At 40.0% G+C, this 16100-nt stretch overlaps 1 protein-coding gene across 1 annotated transcript; it reads right to left on the bottom strand.

The window, feature by feature from the left end:
- Positions 1 to 451: 451 nt before the first annotated feature.
- Positions 452 to 14787, bottom strand: LOC115369533 (cholesterol 7-desaturase). Its single transcript, XM_030066166.1, has 7 exons — positions 14357 to 14787; positions 9497 to 9685; positions 8235 to 8413; positions 7746 to 7871; positions 4431 to 4550; positions 2575 to 2751; positions 452 to 1893 (listed from the first exon to the last, which is right to left on the bottom strand). Exons 1-7 carry the CDS (start codon positions 14775 to 14777, stop codon positions 1732 to 1734), a joined length of 1374 nt encoding a protein of 457 aa, XP_029922026.1. The 5' UTR covers positions 14778 to 14787; the 3' UTR covers positions 452 to 1731.
- Between the last annotated feature and the right edge of the window lie 1313 nt (positions 14788 to 16100).

Here is a 16100-nt window from a genome sequence, read left to right as displayed (position 1 = left end):
CTGTCTTACACACAGTAGGAACAAATACATCTGCATCAAAAGTAATGCCCTTCCAAGGCTGTGTCGCTGAATCCATCAGTCATGTGCACTGAATTTGAGTGAAAAGGTCAATATTCTTGATAGCACTTTTCAATGCATAGCCAGTGATAAATATTGAGAATGATTCACAGTGTGGAATCCAAAGAAAAGAAATTTGTCAAAAATCCAAAATACCCTTAATAATAAACACAATTTTTGACACTGACCCTTAATAATCTGAAACCAGACAGGTGGACAAACTTCAAAAGCACATATAATCCAGCAAATAACATTCTCTTTGCATATTCATATCCCTTTCCATGAGAAAATTTTTGAACAGTATTTTCAAAATATTTCAGCAATTGCTAATATTGCTATAGAAATACAAGGTGCTTTTTTTTTTTTTTTTTTTTACATAGTTGCACTTCTCGCCCATCTCACAGATTTTCATCACGCCTTGAATTTTCTGAAAACAAAAGAAACGATCGGCCATTGGTTTGATTATTATACTTGTTTTGATGAATTTCAAGTTGATTCATTAGTTTTTTGGAAATAAGTGCCAATGCCTTGGGAAAAAAAATTACTTCAACTTCTTTCATGAGAACATCACGCCTCAAGAAAACGAGTAAAAAAGTCTCAATACAATAAAATATTGATTTAAACACTGAATAGGACTGAATAGGATTTACTTTTTTCCAACTTAGAAATGATAGCAATCGTAGTTTTTTCAACAATCTGTCATTGCACACCGCCGAGGCAATTTGAGCAAAATGCAAAATCACGACTATCAGCTGACTGTTGAGCAACCTGAGATGTCCCTCGGAAAATAAACACACCCACGGGTTACCTGAAATTGAGGCAGGTAGTCCAGTTTGGTTAAACATTAAAGAGCGAACCTGAATGCAACCTGCAAAGCTCAGATTAATATTTTCTAAATCGGACAAGGTGAAAAGGTGTCATGTATCATGAGTTATACTGCAGCAACAGAGGCATCCTCACTGACCCATTTCCCAACATAGCTATGCGTCAGTGGTGCCTCCGGCTGCACTGATCAAACTAAAGCCAGGTGGCAGAGCAAAGAGGGTTGATGGAATTTTACTGAGTCTATATGAAGCATGCGGCAGAATGGGATGCATACATTAGCTCAAAAAGCACACGACTGTTATTGTCAATATATATCACAGCATATTCTGAATAATTATCCACATTTTGCAGAGTAACACGGTTTTTGACAATCTAATGGTCTTCTCTTATTTACAAGGCTAGGCAATTCTGGTGTTTTTTGTTTTGTTTTTTCAGTATTGCTTGCTGTGGTCACTAGCAATGGGTCTTCACTTTTTCACATTTATGGGCTCAATCCACTGAATCAGAAACACTGCTATCATCCTGTCCCACCGATCCAAAATAGGCGAATATAACAGCATTAGGCACTTATCGTATATGAGGCTGGAAAGATATTTGTTTAAACAGGACAGAGTAAAAGAGGTTTTACATGTTATATTGTTAGAGTTTAGGCATGTTCAAAAGAAGCCATTACCCCATCTCATGAGTGGGCCAGGCCTCCTACACGCTCCAATTTATTATGGTCTGACAGGTAAAAATCAGTCCTTGTCTGCCGCCTCTGAGACATTTGATTAATGCTGCCTCAGCGCTGCCCCCGTCCCTTCTCCCCAGTCCTCCTTCGTGACTCTCTCCACTCGTCCACAGCGGAGGTCAGAAGTCCAGAGTGTCATGCTGGTAGTGCAGCCGAGGGCTGTTGTCACTGTAGAACTGACTGAACCAGCGCCTGTGCTTAAGGATGGCCGAGTCCTCCTTTACAAGCAGAGGCTTGGAGACGTACTTCTTATTATTCCAGATCATCACGTCCCGTTCAAACTGGGCACGAAATCCAGGGGGAGAGGTTAGATGTAGTGTAATTTAAGCATAGGTTAAAATTCAAATCAAAAAATCACTAGGCTACATAAAACCTTCTATCTTTATTTACAGAGTCATTATCCCATACAAGAGATCACAGTCAGGTTTACACAGTCAAATTTATTTGGGAGATGCTATGGCTCATAATGTTAATAATTTGGGAGCATGCATACAGGCAGCTTTTTTTTTTTCTTTTCTTTTTTTAAACGGCATGTTGACGACAAGTATATCATTTCGACATTTGATGTGACACATCTGTTCAATCTCACTGCAAACTGCATTTTGGAGAGAATTGCTTCCCAATAAGTAGGGCAATCTTGTTAAATGAAAAACAACAAATCAAAAAATGCTGGAAAGCCGCCAAAATGATCTGTTACTCCACTTTTGGTAGGAGCTCAAGTCAGCGTTTGGTGAACACATCTCTTCCTCTGATTCAATACATTGTGTCACTTTATGTTTGCATAGAGTTTAACTTATGTCAATTAATTGGCTGAAATCTTGTCACTGCCTGTGTGAACGTATGTTTGCACTTGGCTCAGCTGCTGCAGCCAAATTTCTAAAACATAAAATAATCCCTTTTTCAAACTTAATAAATCTGTGGCTACTTTACAGCAAGTGTATCGAAGGTAAAGGTCACACTACCTGAATACACTCTGCTCTGAGGACGAATTTGGGCACCAGTGGCGGGATGTTAGACTGGTAGAAGATGGTGTGGGAGACACACTGCAGCAGGGGCTCCACTGGGGTCACACAGTGCATGATCAGACCCTGGCCCAGGAAACCATGGTCAAAGACCAGAAACACCACTCCTGGGCCAACCTAAAACATACACAAATGATTCCTGTTAACATTTATAATACACTGTAGGACAAATATTCATGATTTATGATCAGATACAGAATTGCTGATTGAGTGATGTGAATAATCTAGACTCTAAACCTTTCAGCGTCCATTTAAACTACATTTGAAGCCCTGTCATCAGGCAGTGTGTTTATATGCACTTTACTATCCGGCTTATTCTCCTGGTACAGCAGTGATTTCTTAATGAGAAACTGCGCTTCCATAATCAGGATTTCTGAATGGCTTTTTTTTTGTGTGCATATACAGCATGTGCTGGAAAAGACAACAGAAAACTGACACAATAAACAATAAGAAGACTGGGTCGTAATTTTTGGAATGGAAATGGAAACTCAATATCACACTCTATTGAATTTTAACTCTTGTTGGGGTGTAGTGAACATGATTAACTGGATGAACACAACAGGGATGTAATGTTCCCTTGATTATTCATTTCTTGGTTATTCATTTCTTGACTTTCCCAAGGGCTCTCTGATGTGCTCAGAAATATTTAAAATGCAACCCCATGGATCTTAAGGCACTTTGTAGTTTTGATGAGCGGCTTGTGTGTTTGTATTATCACACACATAATCAAAATGTGGTAGACAACACAATTATCTCTGATGTCCCTGTCCCACATGTGGTTATCTAGCTTCCTGACGGAGCTCTAAGTTAATAACCTGTTTTGTGCTTAATCATGACAAAGCATTACTGAAAGTGATGATGGTGATATTCATGTAGACACAGATATGTTCAAAAGTGGTTTTGACAATTACTTGGCTTATTGGAATTTTATTATAAATAATACTGCAAGAATCTACAGACAAGCCCATGTTTCCCTGGATTCACCACGTCTCAGACAAGTGGTTAAATGGCTTCACTTAACCTTTTTTTTTTTTTTTTTTTTTTTTTTTTTTTAGTTCCACTGACTCCAGCATGAACCCTGCTCTTGTTGATGTTGACGCTTCTTCTACTGCTACCTGTGAGAAGTTTTTTTTTTGTTGTTGTTGAGAAATGTGATGCAATCAAATCAACTGTTTCTCAGTTTCACTGCAGGATCTTATGGATATCATATGACATGTGGGAGAATCCTCTCATCATTTCTTAGATATTATTTTCTCTGGATTCCCCAGTGAGGTGATGACGGTTATATATGATTCAGCTCAAACAAACTCTGCCTTGATCCATCACGTATTAAGTATATACTGCTATTATAACTGAGGAATTAAGGTTTGTACATCTATACCCTGGACCTGGCTTCTCATCCTACATTTACATTTTACACTTTGTGCATTTTAGAATTTATCCGGAGCGACTTACAATGAGTGAAGTGGACATTTGGGACATTTGAAGGGATTGAACCTGTGACCTTTCAGTTGCTCAGTGCCCTCCATAACCACTGTGGTGATTAAAATGTCTGACATAGCATTATCAATCAACAGCCATGTTGAGGCGTCCTTATTCACTCTAAGTCACTTGGGACAAGAGCATCAGCTAATCAATAATACAAAAAAAACTATGCATGGGTGTTAGTTACTGCCAAAAGCTATCTCCTTTCTGAGGGTGTCCGAGTGTGTGTGTGTGTGTGTGATTTTGAGTATTTCTTTGTTGTGGGCTCATATGTACTGTAATGCATGGAAAAGTTGCTGTTTGGACTATACCTGTCGGGCCACGACGTCGGCATCCAGCAGAGGCCAATGGCGTCCGAATACGGTCAGAGCATGTTTCACCAACATCGTAGAGCAATGCTTGTTAGGCTCTGCCTCCGGCTCCCAGTGGACCTTGAATACACACACAGACACAGATGCATAATTATATCGACCGATTCAGCTATTCTCTCTCCCACTGAAATGTCATTTCTACTGTCAGAGCTGTCCTGTGAGGGGCCGTGTGTGGCTGAGCTAAGCTATATGTGTATGTTGTAGGTGGAATTAGCAAGGCTCTTCTATTCTTATGGAGATATAGCAACTTGAGATAATAATACCTATGAAGTCAGTTCTTTGTGATATTATTTCTCATTACATTAAACCTGTCATCTTCTTCCTGACACTCCACTTATCAATGTGAAGAGGTAATGTTAACACTGCTCTCAAGTAAACAGTAAATGCCTGTAGACCAAAAAAAAAAAAAAAACAGCAACAAAACTCTGTTACTGTAGTGCTCAATCTCCCATCCTTAATTAATTGGCAAGCGTAAAAATAAAGTAAAGCTGCTCCATCTTGTTAACTCCTGATGTTGTTAATCTGCTGCTGCAGTTGCTTAGTTGCGGCCCACCCACACAGCCCCGTTATATACGTGTCTAACCAGGTATCAAACCAGACAGAAATACTTCATGGTTTGAATAAATGTGAAACTGTGACTTTCATAGTACTCAACAGCAAAGCCTCATAATCAAAAAAACAATATAAGATATCCTCCTGTCTCCTTATATAATCTGCTGCGTCCCTCAGGGCTCTATTCTGGGCCTCTTCTTAATCTCCCTACATATTTTTCAAATGCAGTTGACACTTAGCCACAAGTTACCTCCCTTTAAAGATTAATTGTGATTATTTTCACACTAGGCACTATGTTACTGCCATCAAAAAAAAGTCCCTACACCTCACCGTGGAGCTTTACAACTGACTGGGACAGGTGCTCTCCAAAACACACTCAAGGGCCAAAACAAGCAAATTATCTGGTGTCAAATCTGTTCACTGTTGACACATCATCAGTCGGCTTATGCTGACGCTGCTGACGACAGAAACCCACAAAGGACGTGGATGATGAGTTTCTATTTGAATTTCTATTTCTATTATCTTCTTTTACTGTGTTGTCATTTTTATATAATATCCTATGTATTACATTTTCTACTTGTTATCCACTTTATATTTGTTTTTGTTTTTGTAATATTGTTGATTCCAGGTGATTTTATCTCTTATTACTTTAAAGTCTTATTGACTACCAAGAAAAGCACAATACAAATGAAATGTATTATTATTTTCATTATTATTACATATGCTGCACATGTTTTTAATTTGGGATTGCCTTTCTAAAGAGTTCTTGCCGTGCAGCTGATCTGAAAAAAAAAAAAAAAAATCAGCCATCACAATACCAACCTAAGGAAATAAGGAAATAAGGCCTAGATTGAAAATAGTCAAATCTTGCTTTGAAGTCAAGAAACCCAAACTGTTTCAAGTGCCTTTTAGAAAATAAAGTGCTGCATGTAAAAGAATTTCCAAGCTATAAATGAAAACAAATCTGAAATTGTGCTTTTTTTTTTTTTTTTTTTTTTTTGGTCTTCCCAGCTCTTTGAACATCGTCTACAATAAACTGCAGACATCATCGTCAAAGATGAAACCTGTAGCGGTTTGCTTTTGATTTCGTGGTAAATTCTAACAAGCAATTATTTTCTCTCATTCAAAAGTCGCTCTCATGCCTGCAGCTCATTCATAATGCTCCACAAGGATTCGGTCCGGTGTAGAGAGAATATTTTAGCCTCACTGCACCTGTTACATGTTAACTTTCAGATTAATGATAAGATTTTATTGAATGCTGGGGCTTTTTAAATTCCCTACAAGGTTGATGAAAAGAAACCGAGCGCTCTCCATTACTGCCAGAGGAGCTCCGACTACCTAAATCAATTCAATCTCTCAGGAATTAACTCTTTAAACCACTTTTTATGAAAAATTCTTTGAAGCATGTCTTAAATTTGTGTTATCTCTTGTTTGTTTGTGATTTCTTTTGGCCATTATCTACACCATCATAGGTATTCCTTTTCTTACTAGTGTTAACTACACGTACACAGACACAAACAGATTTATTCTTTATACAACATATCTGAAACAAGAGGCACTCGAGCTGCCTTATGTGCCGCTATAATCACCGTGATATTAAACATTACCAGTTATGCTAAGGTGCCATTAATTACAGCATTAATTGGTAAATATTTCAGTCACACTTGTCGTCATGGCGCAGTGTTGCCAAAGCACTTTAATAAAGTGTAAACTCATCGTTATGCGAGCCAGGAGGCAGTTTCCTCTCCAAGGTCTACTAGTCCATGTTATCGCTCAGATAAAAAGCTGCTGCTCATCCTGGTTCTTAAATCTCAGGACGGGTGCACAAAGGATTTACTGTGATGCTCATAAAAATGCCAAGTAACTATGAAGCAGTGCTGGGTCCATAATCCTTACAAAAGGTGATAACACCATTTACAAAAAGCTACAATTGTAACACTAGGGAATTGAGGTGTCAGATATGCATGTCAGAGGTTAGAGGACACATGACAGAATATTAAGCAGCAGTATGTCTTATTCATTTTTGTGTCCATCACAGTTTCTAATAGTGGACTCGCATATTCGACTATTTGGATATTCATTTATTCGCTAGATATTCGGTTTTCCATTTTGGGATTCATATATTTTGTTTGTCAGGTGTTGTTTTGTGTTGTGTGCTGTGTTTCTCTAGAGTAAGACGTGGAAGCTGCTGACTTGCAGCGGTTTAACTCGCCCCAAAAACACCACGCACGTCAAGATTTTTCACAAACAGGAGCGAGCTAGACAGTGAACGAGGTAAGAAAGCGACGTAGCGATCCAGAAGTATTGGAAGACAGCGAGAGGAAGAGAGCTGCATGGTCGAGCGAGATAGACAGTGAATTGCAGTGAGGGATTGCTGCATAGCAACCCTGGCAGAAAGAGAGAGAGAGAGAGAGAAAGAGATGGTTTAGCGAGCTAGACAGTGAACTGAAAGAGAGAGCAGAAGTAGGCAAAACAAATATTTTGCAAAGGATTTGAATCACAGCAAACAAGAGAAGTTGATCATCAAACAGTCATAACTGTGCACAAAAAGGGCCAGGAGTTTCCAATATTAGCTGCATATTGTGTGGGGCCAAATCTTTGAAAAATGGCTGTTGATTGACACAGAAGCTCCAGAGCCCAAAAAATGGCACTGGGTCTGATATTTTGTACCTCTGTGCTTCATAATTGGCTGACTGTCCTTACCTTCCAGTCGTGTCGCACAAACTCCCAGGTTTTGCTGTTGGTGTAGCGCAGATCCACTCCGCTGACGATGCCCGGCGTGTGGAGGTGAGCCAGGTGGGCGACGTCGGCTGCGTTCTCAGGAATCTCCTGTAATTGAGAGAAGACACCTCAGCATCATCCACTGGTGACTGCATGCAAAGTGTGTTCACAAATGTGTCAATTGTCCATAGTAAGAGTGAAATTGAATAATTTAAACATTACAAAACATATCATTTTTTATATTATTTATAATCCAGACAAAAAAATGACACTGTGATGCAAAATTAGCCATTAAAAATGTCATGGTTAGCTCTCTTTGTTCATTCAGTTAATTATTCATAATTCATCATAGTTTTTGTACACCAATGTAAATAAAAAAAGACACAAATCAGTGTTTTCCCACACACATGCTTAAATATCTTGATCAACGTGTGCATGTCTAACACCTCGTGCACATACACCGCACCGTACCTCTATGTGGGCGTTGATAAAATGTTCGGTCCTTCCCCGATAGACCCACTGGCCCTTTGTAATTTCATGCTGCTCTGGGACAGTCCACTGAGGATCTTCTCCATCACAGTGAAACCAAACCAGGATCAGGCCGTTCACCTCACAGCTGGGCCAACGGCGCACCTTGGCAAACTCTGGCACTGAAGGGCAAATGTAACCCGAATCAGAGCCACTTCACCCAGCGAGTAAAGCAATTAATTACAACACAGCGAGACATGTGTCGTCGGTGAGCCACTGCAAGGCATACGCCCGAAACAAACTGAGTTTTGCTTGACGGTGGCACTAGAGGAAAAGTCATGAGGTCACCAAAATCAATAGGGCTTCTTCTCTACAGATCATTTAAGAGTTCAGCTACTTTAAAAAAGACTTGAATGAATGTTTTTCTGCTTTGCAGCGTTCACAATTGAAGGTTTGGCCTCACAGTGATGCGTGTTCCTTCCTTTGGGGCTCATTAATGTGCACAGCAACTTTGAAAAGATAAGAATGGATGACACTGACATTATCATGCGTCATAGCCAGGATGGTGTGGCAGTCATTGCGAATCTGTAACATCCCTGATGGCATCATTTTAGCAATAATACAGTTAAACAGTATATTCTAACAGGGAACGGATTAATCAAGGAATTAGCCATCTTCTGACTTTACAAATTGGCAGCATTTGTGATGATGCAACAATTCGTATTTTTTATATATTAAGTCATCTGTATGAGAGTTTTTTTTAATAATTGATTAAGCCTTTCATTACACCCCTTGAAGGTAATATGACACCAAGGTATGGTGATATTACCTCACTGCAAAAACTCAAAATCTTACCAAGAATATTTGTCTTATTTCAAGTCAAAATGTCTTATTTCTAGTCAAAATATCGCATTGCACTTAAAATAAGACATGATCACCTCAGAAGTAAATTGTTTTTAGACAATTTTTTGCAAAATTTGCTTGTTTTATTTGCAAAATTTGCCAGTGGAACAAGTGAAAATTCACTTAAAACAAGTGAAGATTAGCTTGAAACAAGTGAAAATTGTCTAAAAACAAGTTAATTCTTAGGTGATCATGTCTTATTTAAAGTGTGATGAGATATTTTGACTAGAAATAAGACATTTTGACTTGACAACTATTCTTGGTAAGATTTTGAGTTTTTGCAGTGCTGTGTAAGTTTGAGCTTTTCTGCCTTATATTTAAAATAAATTGCACATTCTTCTTACATCACCTTCAGTTCATACCTTTCTCTGCATAGGGGATCCTGACACACTTGCCGTCCTCGCCCCGAAACTTCCATCCGTGAAACGGGCACTCTAAGCAGTCCCCTACCACCCGTCCTCCGACAGCCAAGTTGGCACCCAGATGAGGACAGTAGGCGTCCACCACGTGCGCCTTCCCATCCTGGCCCCGAAACACTGCCACCTGTTCACCTGGGCAAGCAGTTGGGACAGGCGTTTAAGGGTTAATAGAGTTCTGAATGAAATAAGGGAAATTAAAAGCCATATTTTAGATGAGAGTATGATAAAAGTATTGATTAGCAAAACATAAACACCTCAAGACATTTTACTGCAATGCAGCTCCGCTCAGCGTCCATAAATCTGCACAGCTTTATTGATTCCGCCATAAAATGCCCCGCTCACAACGGTATGGGAGGCACCATGAGTTTGTTGCATGAGAGAAGTGTGAACGATAAGCATGAACATCCACGATACATCTTAAGATATTCCTCAGAAAAAAGGTCACTCACAATTTGTCATGGTTGTACGTGCTACAGCAATTATTTTGAGTGAATAAGTCCGTCTTCACGCCAGACATTAACAAATGAGGTGAGTGTTCAAGTGTTCACTGGCTAATTAGCGCCATTAGTCTCTGTCATTTAGTATTTACGCTCTTAAAACCAACACACCCAAAATAAACCCTTATATCAGAGATGTCAGAGATACGGGCCGTGGGCCAAACGTGGCCCATGAACACGTTGCATCCGGCCCCCAAGATGTTTTGGAGGAAAAGGAGAAGAAAAAAACAAACATATTTTTAAATCAAAATATTATTATTATTTTTGTGATGTATAATAAGCAAAATAAGAGGTTTCTATGATAAATTATTGATTAATGATAAATTCTGATAAACTAATTACACCTCACACTACAAACTATGCACTGGCAGAAAGTAAAGGATAAACCAGCAGGTTAGTTTCTGCAAACATGTTCAGCAAACATGTGATCAAAAAAGCAAAAAGTTGACATGGAATACAGAAATTTTTCAGAAAGATCAATTCAAAAAGGAGCAGTATTTTCTTCTTGGAGATAAATGGTAAACCTGTATGCTATTTATTTGCTGCATATCTCTCTTCTGCTTTATGTAACTCTGCAAACTGACTCAAAAAATCAGAAAGTAGGCTAAAATATCCCTGTGTTGACCCAAGTCATACTGATGTTTGCAAAAAACCCAGCCTCAGCAAGGTCTCATTTGAATGAATGCGGCCCACGACCTCATATGGGGCCATATGACAGCCCTGCCTGATATGTTTAACTGACTTTTGCTAAGTTGTTATTAAAATACCTGTCTACAGTATCCAAGTCTTCATGAACTTGGATATGTAAGCTTGGCTACTTGTTGTACCATTCATTTTGCCTTTTCCTGCCATTGTTAGAGCTAACTATTGGGTTGTAGACTGCAGTTTGAAAATCATCATCAGATCAGGTTCAAGGGTTAGACTACACACATAGGTACAGAGAGCCAGCAGCTGCTTATGGTGCATGTTCATCTGGAGTCTGCATGGATGACGGGGGTGAGAAGGTGTGCCAGGGCAGAGACCGCATCCCGCTATATTTGGTGCAACATTTGGGTGACCCACGGTACAGCACTCAGATTACACCCAGATTAGTGCCGGCTGGGTGAGTGCGGCTAACAGTGAAAGATCAGCCCGTTCTGGCAGAGCCGAGGCTGGATACATCTGACAAAATCCTGAAATAAATAAATAAATAATCCATCGCACGGTGTAACTGTCACAAGACTGTTGTGGTGCAGAGCTAAACCGTGAGAAAAGATCCACGGACAAAGACGGAGACTGTGCAGAAATCTGGGACTGGACAGCTAAGTCAGGAGCGAGACAGTCCGACGGTTCACAGCGGGACGAAGAACGAGCCAAATTTTCATTTGGGTCAACGGAATCTGGGACAGTTAAATGTCCAGAGCTGGTGGAAGAACTGGCACTGAAAACTCAGGGGGGGAGTGAGAGAGAGAGAGACAGAAAGGAGAACAGAGGGAATTGGTGAGGAAACTGAATTTTCTCACGTCTACATTAAGCAGCATAAACACATAACAGCATTTTGACAGCTGGAAGTCTGTGCAATCTTTTAAATCTACCATAATTAATTTTTGCGTGCGTCCCTGTTTTTCAAATGGTTGGTGCCATGTTTAACAATGCAACTCTCCATATCATGTATGTGCTTGTCTGGATCTTGTTTTTTTGTTTTTTGTTTTTTGTCCTGCAGCTGTGACAGAAATATCAAAGCACCCTAGCTCTGTGGAGCTGTTTGAACTAAAGTGCAACAGACCTCAGTAAAACCTGTGAGCACATCAAAAAGCCCCACGTCCCATGAGAGTGACCGATTTAACCTTTAAGACACAAAACCACCCTGTGTCAAGTGCCACGCTGAAAATGTGAGATACATGACATATCAACATGACACGATGCTACATTTAACAAACTTAAGTTTAAAACGCAGATATTAGCCTACATATCAAGCAGCATATGGTGAAAAATACTGACCAACGACCCCCATGACATATAAACGGGTGATTATGACAATAATGACATTTGACTGACAAGATTGGTTTTGTCAGTTGCCATAATGAGGGAAAGCTGCTGCAGAATCATTTGGTGTCACAGAGGCTTTCTCAGTGATCATATTTCAGCACTGCTGCATTAAAAGCTAAAAAAAAAAAAAAAAAAAGAACAGAACATTTTCAGTGTGTTAAACTGGTATGCAGTCACACCTTTGAGGGATTTAGACCTCTGACTTCAATTTTTTATTTTTTATTTTTGTTTTACTGGTGGCAATTTACTCCATTAGGACCTTCTTGAAAGACACAAGATAATGAAGGACATAACACAAGCTTGTGATGAAAGAAAGAAAGAAAGAAAGAAAGAAAGAAAGCAGAAAGCAGCTAAAATTCTGCAACTACAGGGAGGGAGAGAGAGCGTAAAAGGAGGCTGGTATCTATCCAGGCCCCGGCCCTTGAGCCACATAATGCTCATAGAGCACGGATGTCATAACCCACTTATATCTGTAATAATACCTAATCTACTTGAAGAACTGAAGGGCAGAGCAAAGTAACACATTGTGGTTCCTGCTGTCTAAGTTATGAATTTCGCAGATAGATAATAATTCACTTCACTACTTTTGGATTTGTCTTATCTTTCTGTTAAAATGAATTTCAGAGAAATCACAATCAGCTTTCTTTACAGACTTGATTTAGCAGGAGGATCTCTTACTCTGCAGTGAAGCTTACAGGTAACAAGGGAATAAACTGTTAATGATGACAAAATAGCACTGCTGGACACCATCTGTAGCTCGCTATAGGCTCTATATTGTCCCCAATGAAACTGTTTAAAAATGAATATAATGCTGTGTACATACTGAAGTACACTGCACTGCACTGTACACTTCAGCCGGTTGTCATGTCAAAGGTCAGAGGCTGCACTTAACATGAGTGAAATGTGTTTTGGGTTGCATATAGGCTCATATGTTCAACTGAAAGGTAAAGTTTTAGTTCCAAAAAAAATGTATCTAAGGATTTTTTTTTCAGTTTCCCAGTTGAAAATACAAGCTGTGTAATTCAAAATCACAACATAAAGGGTTTTTCCCCTTTCCCAAACCTGTAATGCAATTATTAAAATTATAGGAAAAATGGTTGCATCCATGACAACCACCTCCAAGACACCTTCAAAACAAACACATGCTGTTCAAGGCCGATGTGACCTTGCTGGAACAATGATGGGCCTGTATTTGCAGACTAAACGTTTCTAAGCACCCAAACTGCAAACTGTTCCCTCTGGCCTTTCAACAAAGACAGGACGGCAGCCATCATGCACAAAACGTACACTACAAATACCGAGCAGCACTGCAACATGATCTTGTTTCTCCTGTCCTGGCGACGGGGCCTGGCTACACAACTGCCAATGAAGGGTCAACAAAGACCAGGCAAAGTTGAAAAAAATGAAAACTTAGTCTCTTTGTTTGATTCAGCTTAAAGGATTTTCATGCCGAGTAATATGAACTTGTTATAATATAGCCTAGGCATAATGATAGGCTACTCCTCCATTCAACATTATTTAAGGGGGGAAAAACTGAATTAGGTGTGAACCAATGACTCCTGAAGATAGTGAGGAAGACTTCACTATTTAATTTATGTAAACCACAATACATTTTGTCTCAGCACACTTACAGCAATGGTTGGCCAGTTTTTTATTAAGTCAGAGGTTGTAAGATCCTCTAGTGATCCCACTTTGGCAATGCCTCATCTGCATGGCATTTCCATCTTAGGGATTTAAACACCATACCACACAGATGCACATATGCAGGTCAGGTAGACACAGGTCCAATCAGCATCTGCAGGCTACTTGGCTCTACTTGTCCCGGGCACTGCTGAGCTGACATTATGTAACAGTTTGGACTGAGGTGTTGGCTATAAACACACCTGGCATCTGCTTATAGCCTAGAAATATGTGTGGGGTAAAGTTTGCCCTCCTTTTTGGTCTAACATAAATTGCATAGTAGGTCTGCTTCATCACTGTCTGCAGCTTTTAATCAGGCCTGTATGAGAACTGAGTGGAAGGAAAAGGCGGTAATATTATTAAAATTTCATTATTTTTTCAGTGTTGCTCCTTCTATCACCGACTTGTGCTTTCCCCTGCCTTTATTTCCCCAGGTTTTTATTTAGTATAGGGCGCCGCATCACTGGATATGACTAAACATTTTAGTGTTGCAGTGACAAAACCATAACATGCACATACAGCGAGCGTCTCGCGCTATAATAAGATGGCAGGTCGGCCTTCGCTTTAATTGGATGCACGCTTCTGCTGCATTGCATACCTAGCACAGAGACATTTTTTACATCTCCCCTCTCCAGCATGTGTGAGTCCAGCACTCGGTACCAGCCGTTTGGATACACGGGAGGAAGCTCCCCGATTTTCCTCCTGCGGCGGACGTCGTTTGCAGCCCGGGCCCGGGAGCGACCATCATCGGCGATGTATCCCACATCATCAGGGGCTCTGAGCAGCTCCAGGGGGCAGAACAGCAGCCTATACAGCCAGCCCATGGCAAGGAGAGTGACTCCGGCGATTATGCAAACCACAGCCCGTGCTGGAGCGCCAATTAGCCCAGTTTTCCTCCACATCGGATACCCCTGTCCCATTGAGTCCAGTGGGTCTCCCCCGTGTATGATAAGCACTGCACCAATGCCCAGTCCAATAATGGCAGCCACCTGGCCGACGGACAGGTTTTGACTCTCCATCCTCTCTCCGGGACTTTCGGGTGCAGTGCCGCGGGTCTGTGCCGTCCCTCTCCGCGCTCTCGTCGCACCGTCACGGGCTTCGGTCCACGGTGACACGGCGCGTCGCTGCCTGCCACTGAGGGGGCCACTGAAACTGAAGTGCTGCTTTTGTACCGTATGCAAATGTCAATTTTGTCATGATTTGTCGCCGGGAGGTGGCACGTATTGACACAGGCGCCTTGGAAACAAGATGCAACTTAAGCCACACCCGCGATGCAGGCAGGTGAAAGGTACACCAGTGTTGCATTCCACCAAGGTAACAAAATTATTATAGCATTTCAACCCCCTATCAAAACATGTCTTTGTATAGGCTAGGGCAACTCTAAAATAGTTTATATATGAATCAAAATTTCTGTTCATGCCCTCTTGGCCCACTAACCTTTTAATTTGTTGTCATTTCTTTATTTATTTATTGTTCACTCTTAACTTAATGTCCCTTGTACAGCACTTTCGTCAGCTTGAGCTGTGTTTAAATGTGCTCTACATCCAAATAAAAAAAAAAAAAAAAAAAGATCAACTTGTTATTAGTTTATCAGTTGCTACTCCACTATCCAAACAACATTTTCATGTGGGCTCATTTATGTTGCATTTATGTGCAAAAAAAAAATCATTACTGGGTTCCAGTTTGCCCAAAGGTGACACAGAAAAACAAGTAACATATCTGAAGTGTGAACTGGTTTGTTTATTCACTCATTTTTATTTATTTATTCATTGCTTTTGTTAAAATTATATCATCCAAATAACTGGAGATTTTATTTTTAGTACAATCTTAAAGAAATATTAGGCCTAAATATGTTATGAATGTAGCCCTACATTACAATACATCAATATTAGACAGGTGATCTCATTAGTATAAAAATCCAGTGTTGCAGTCTTCTAACTGTGCTGGGAGTAAACTGACTCGCACATTTTACTGACAGATGTTACAAAATCAGTTTTTTTCTCAAGTACAACAAGTTCAGTCAGCTCAACATATTTATAGATCACTTAATTTTCCAGCCGGCGCTCCTGCCACATAGTTTCATTTCTACCACAGCAGCTTTACTTATTCAGTATATTTTTTTTAATGCCATCATTATTTTAAGATCATTCTTATTTTCTGATCTTTTATGATCATTCTCAAACTGCCACTACTCCAAGCATGGACATGTACACCTGAGTCATATTTGACCATTCAGTCTGCAAAAAAAAAAAAAAGATGTAGGCTCTTTCTTCTAAGCTGGATCTACTGTAGATTAGAACTATTAATTCACACGTTCATTTTCTCCTGCTTAGATTACTGCA

Source organism: Myripristis murdjan, chromosome 12 (assembly GCF_902150065.1).
Source record: "Myripristis murdjan chromosome 12, fMyrMur1.1, whole genome shotgun sequence".
NCBI lineage: Eukaryota > Metazoa > Chordata > Actinopteri > Holocentriformes > Holocentridae > Myripristis > Myripristis murdjan.
The sequence above is the reverse complement of the archived record's forward strand: the minus strand, read 5'-3'. Positions and strand labels throughout refer to the sequence as shown.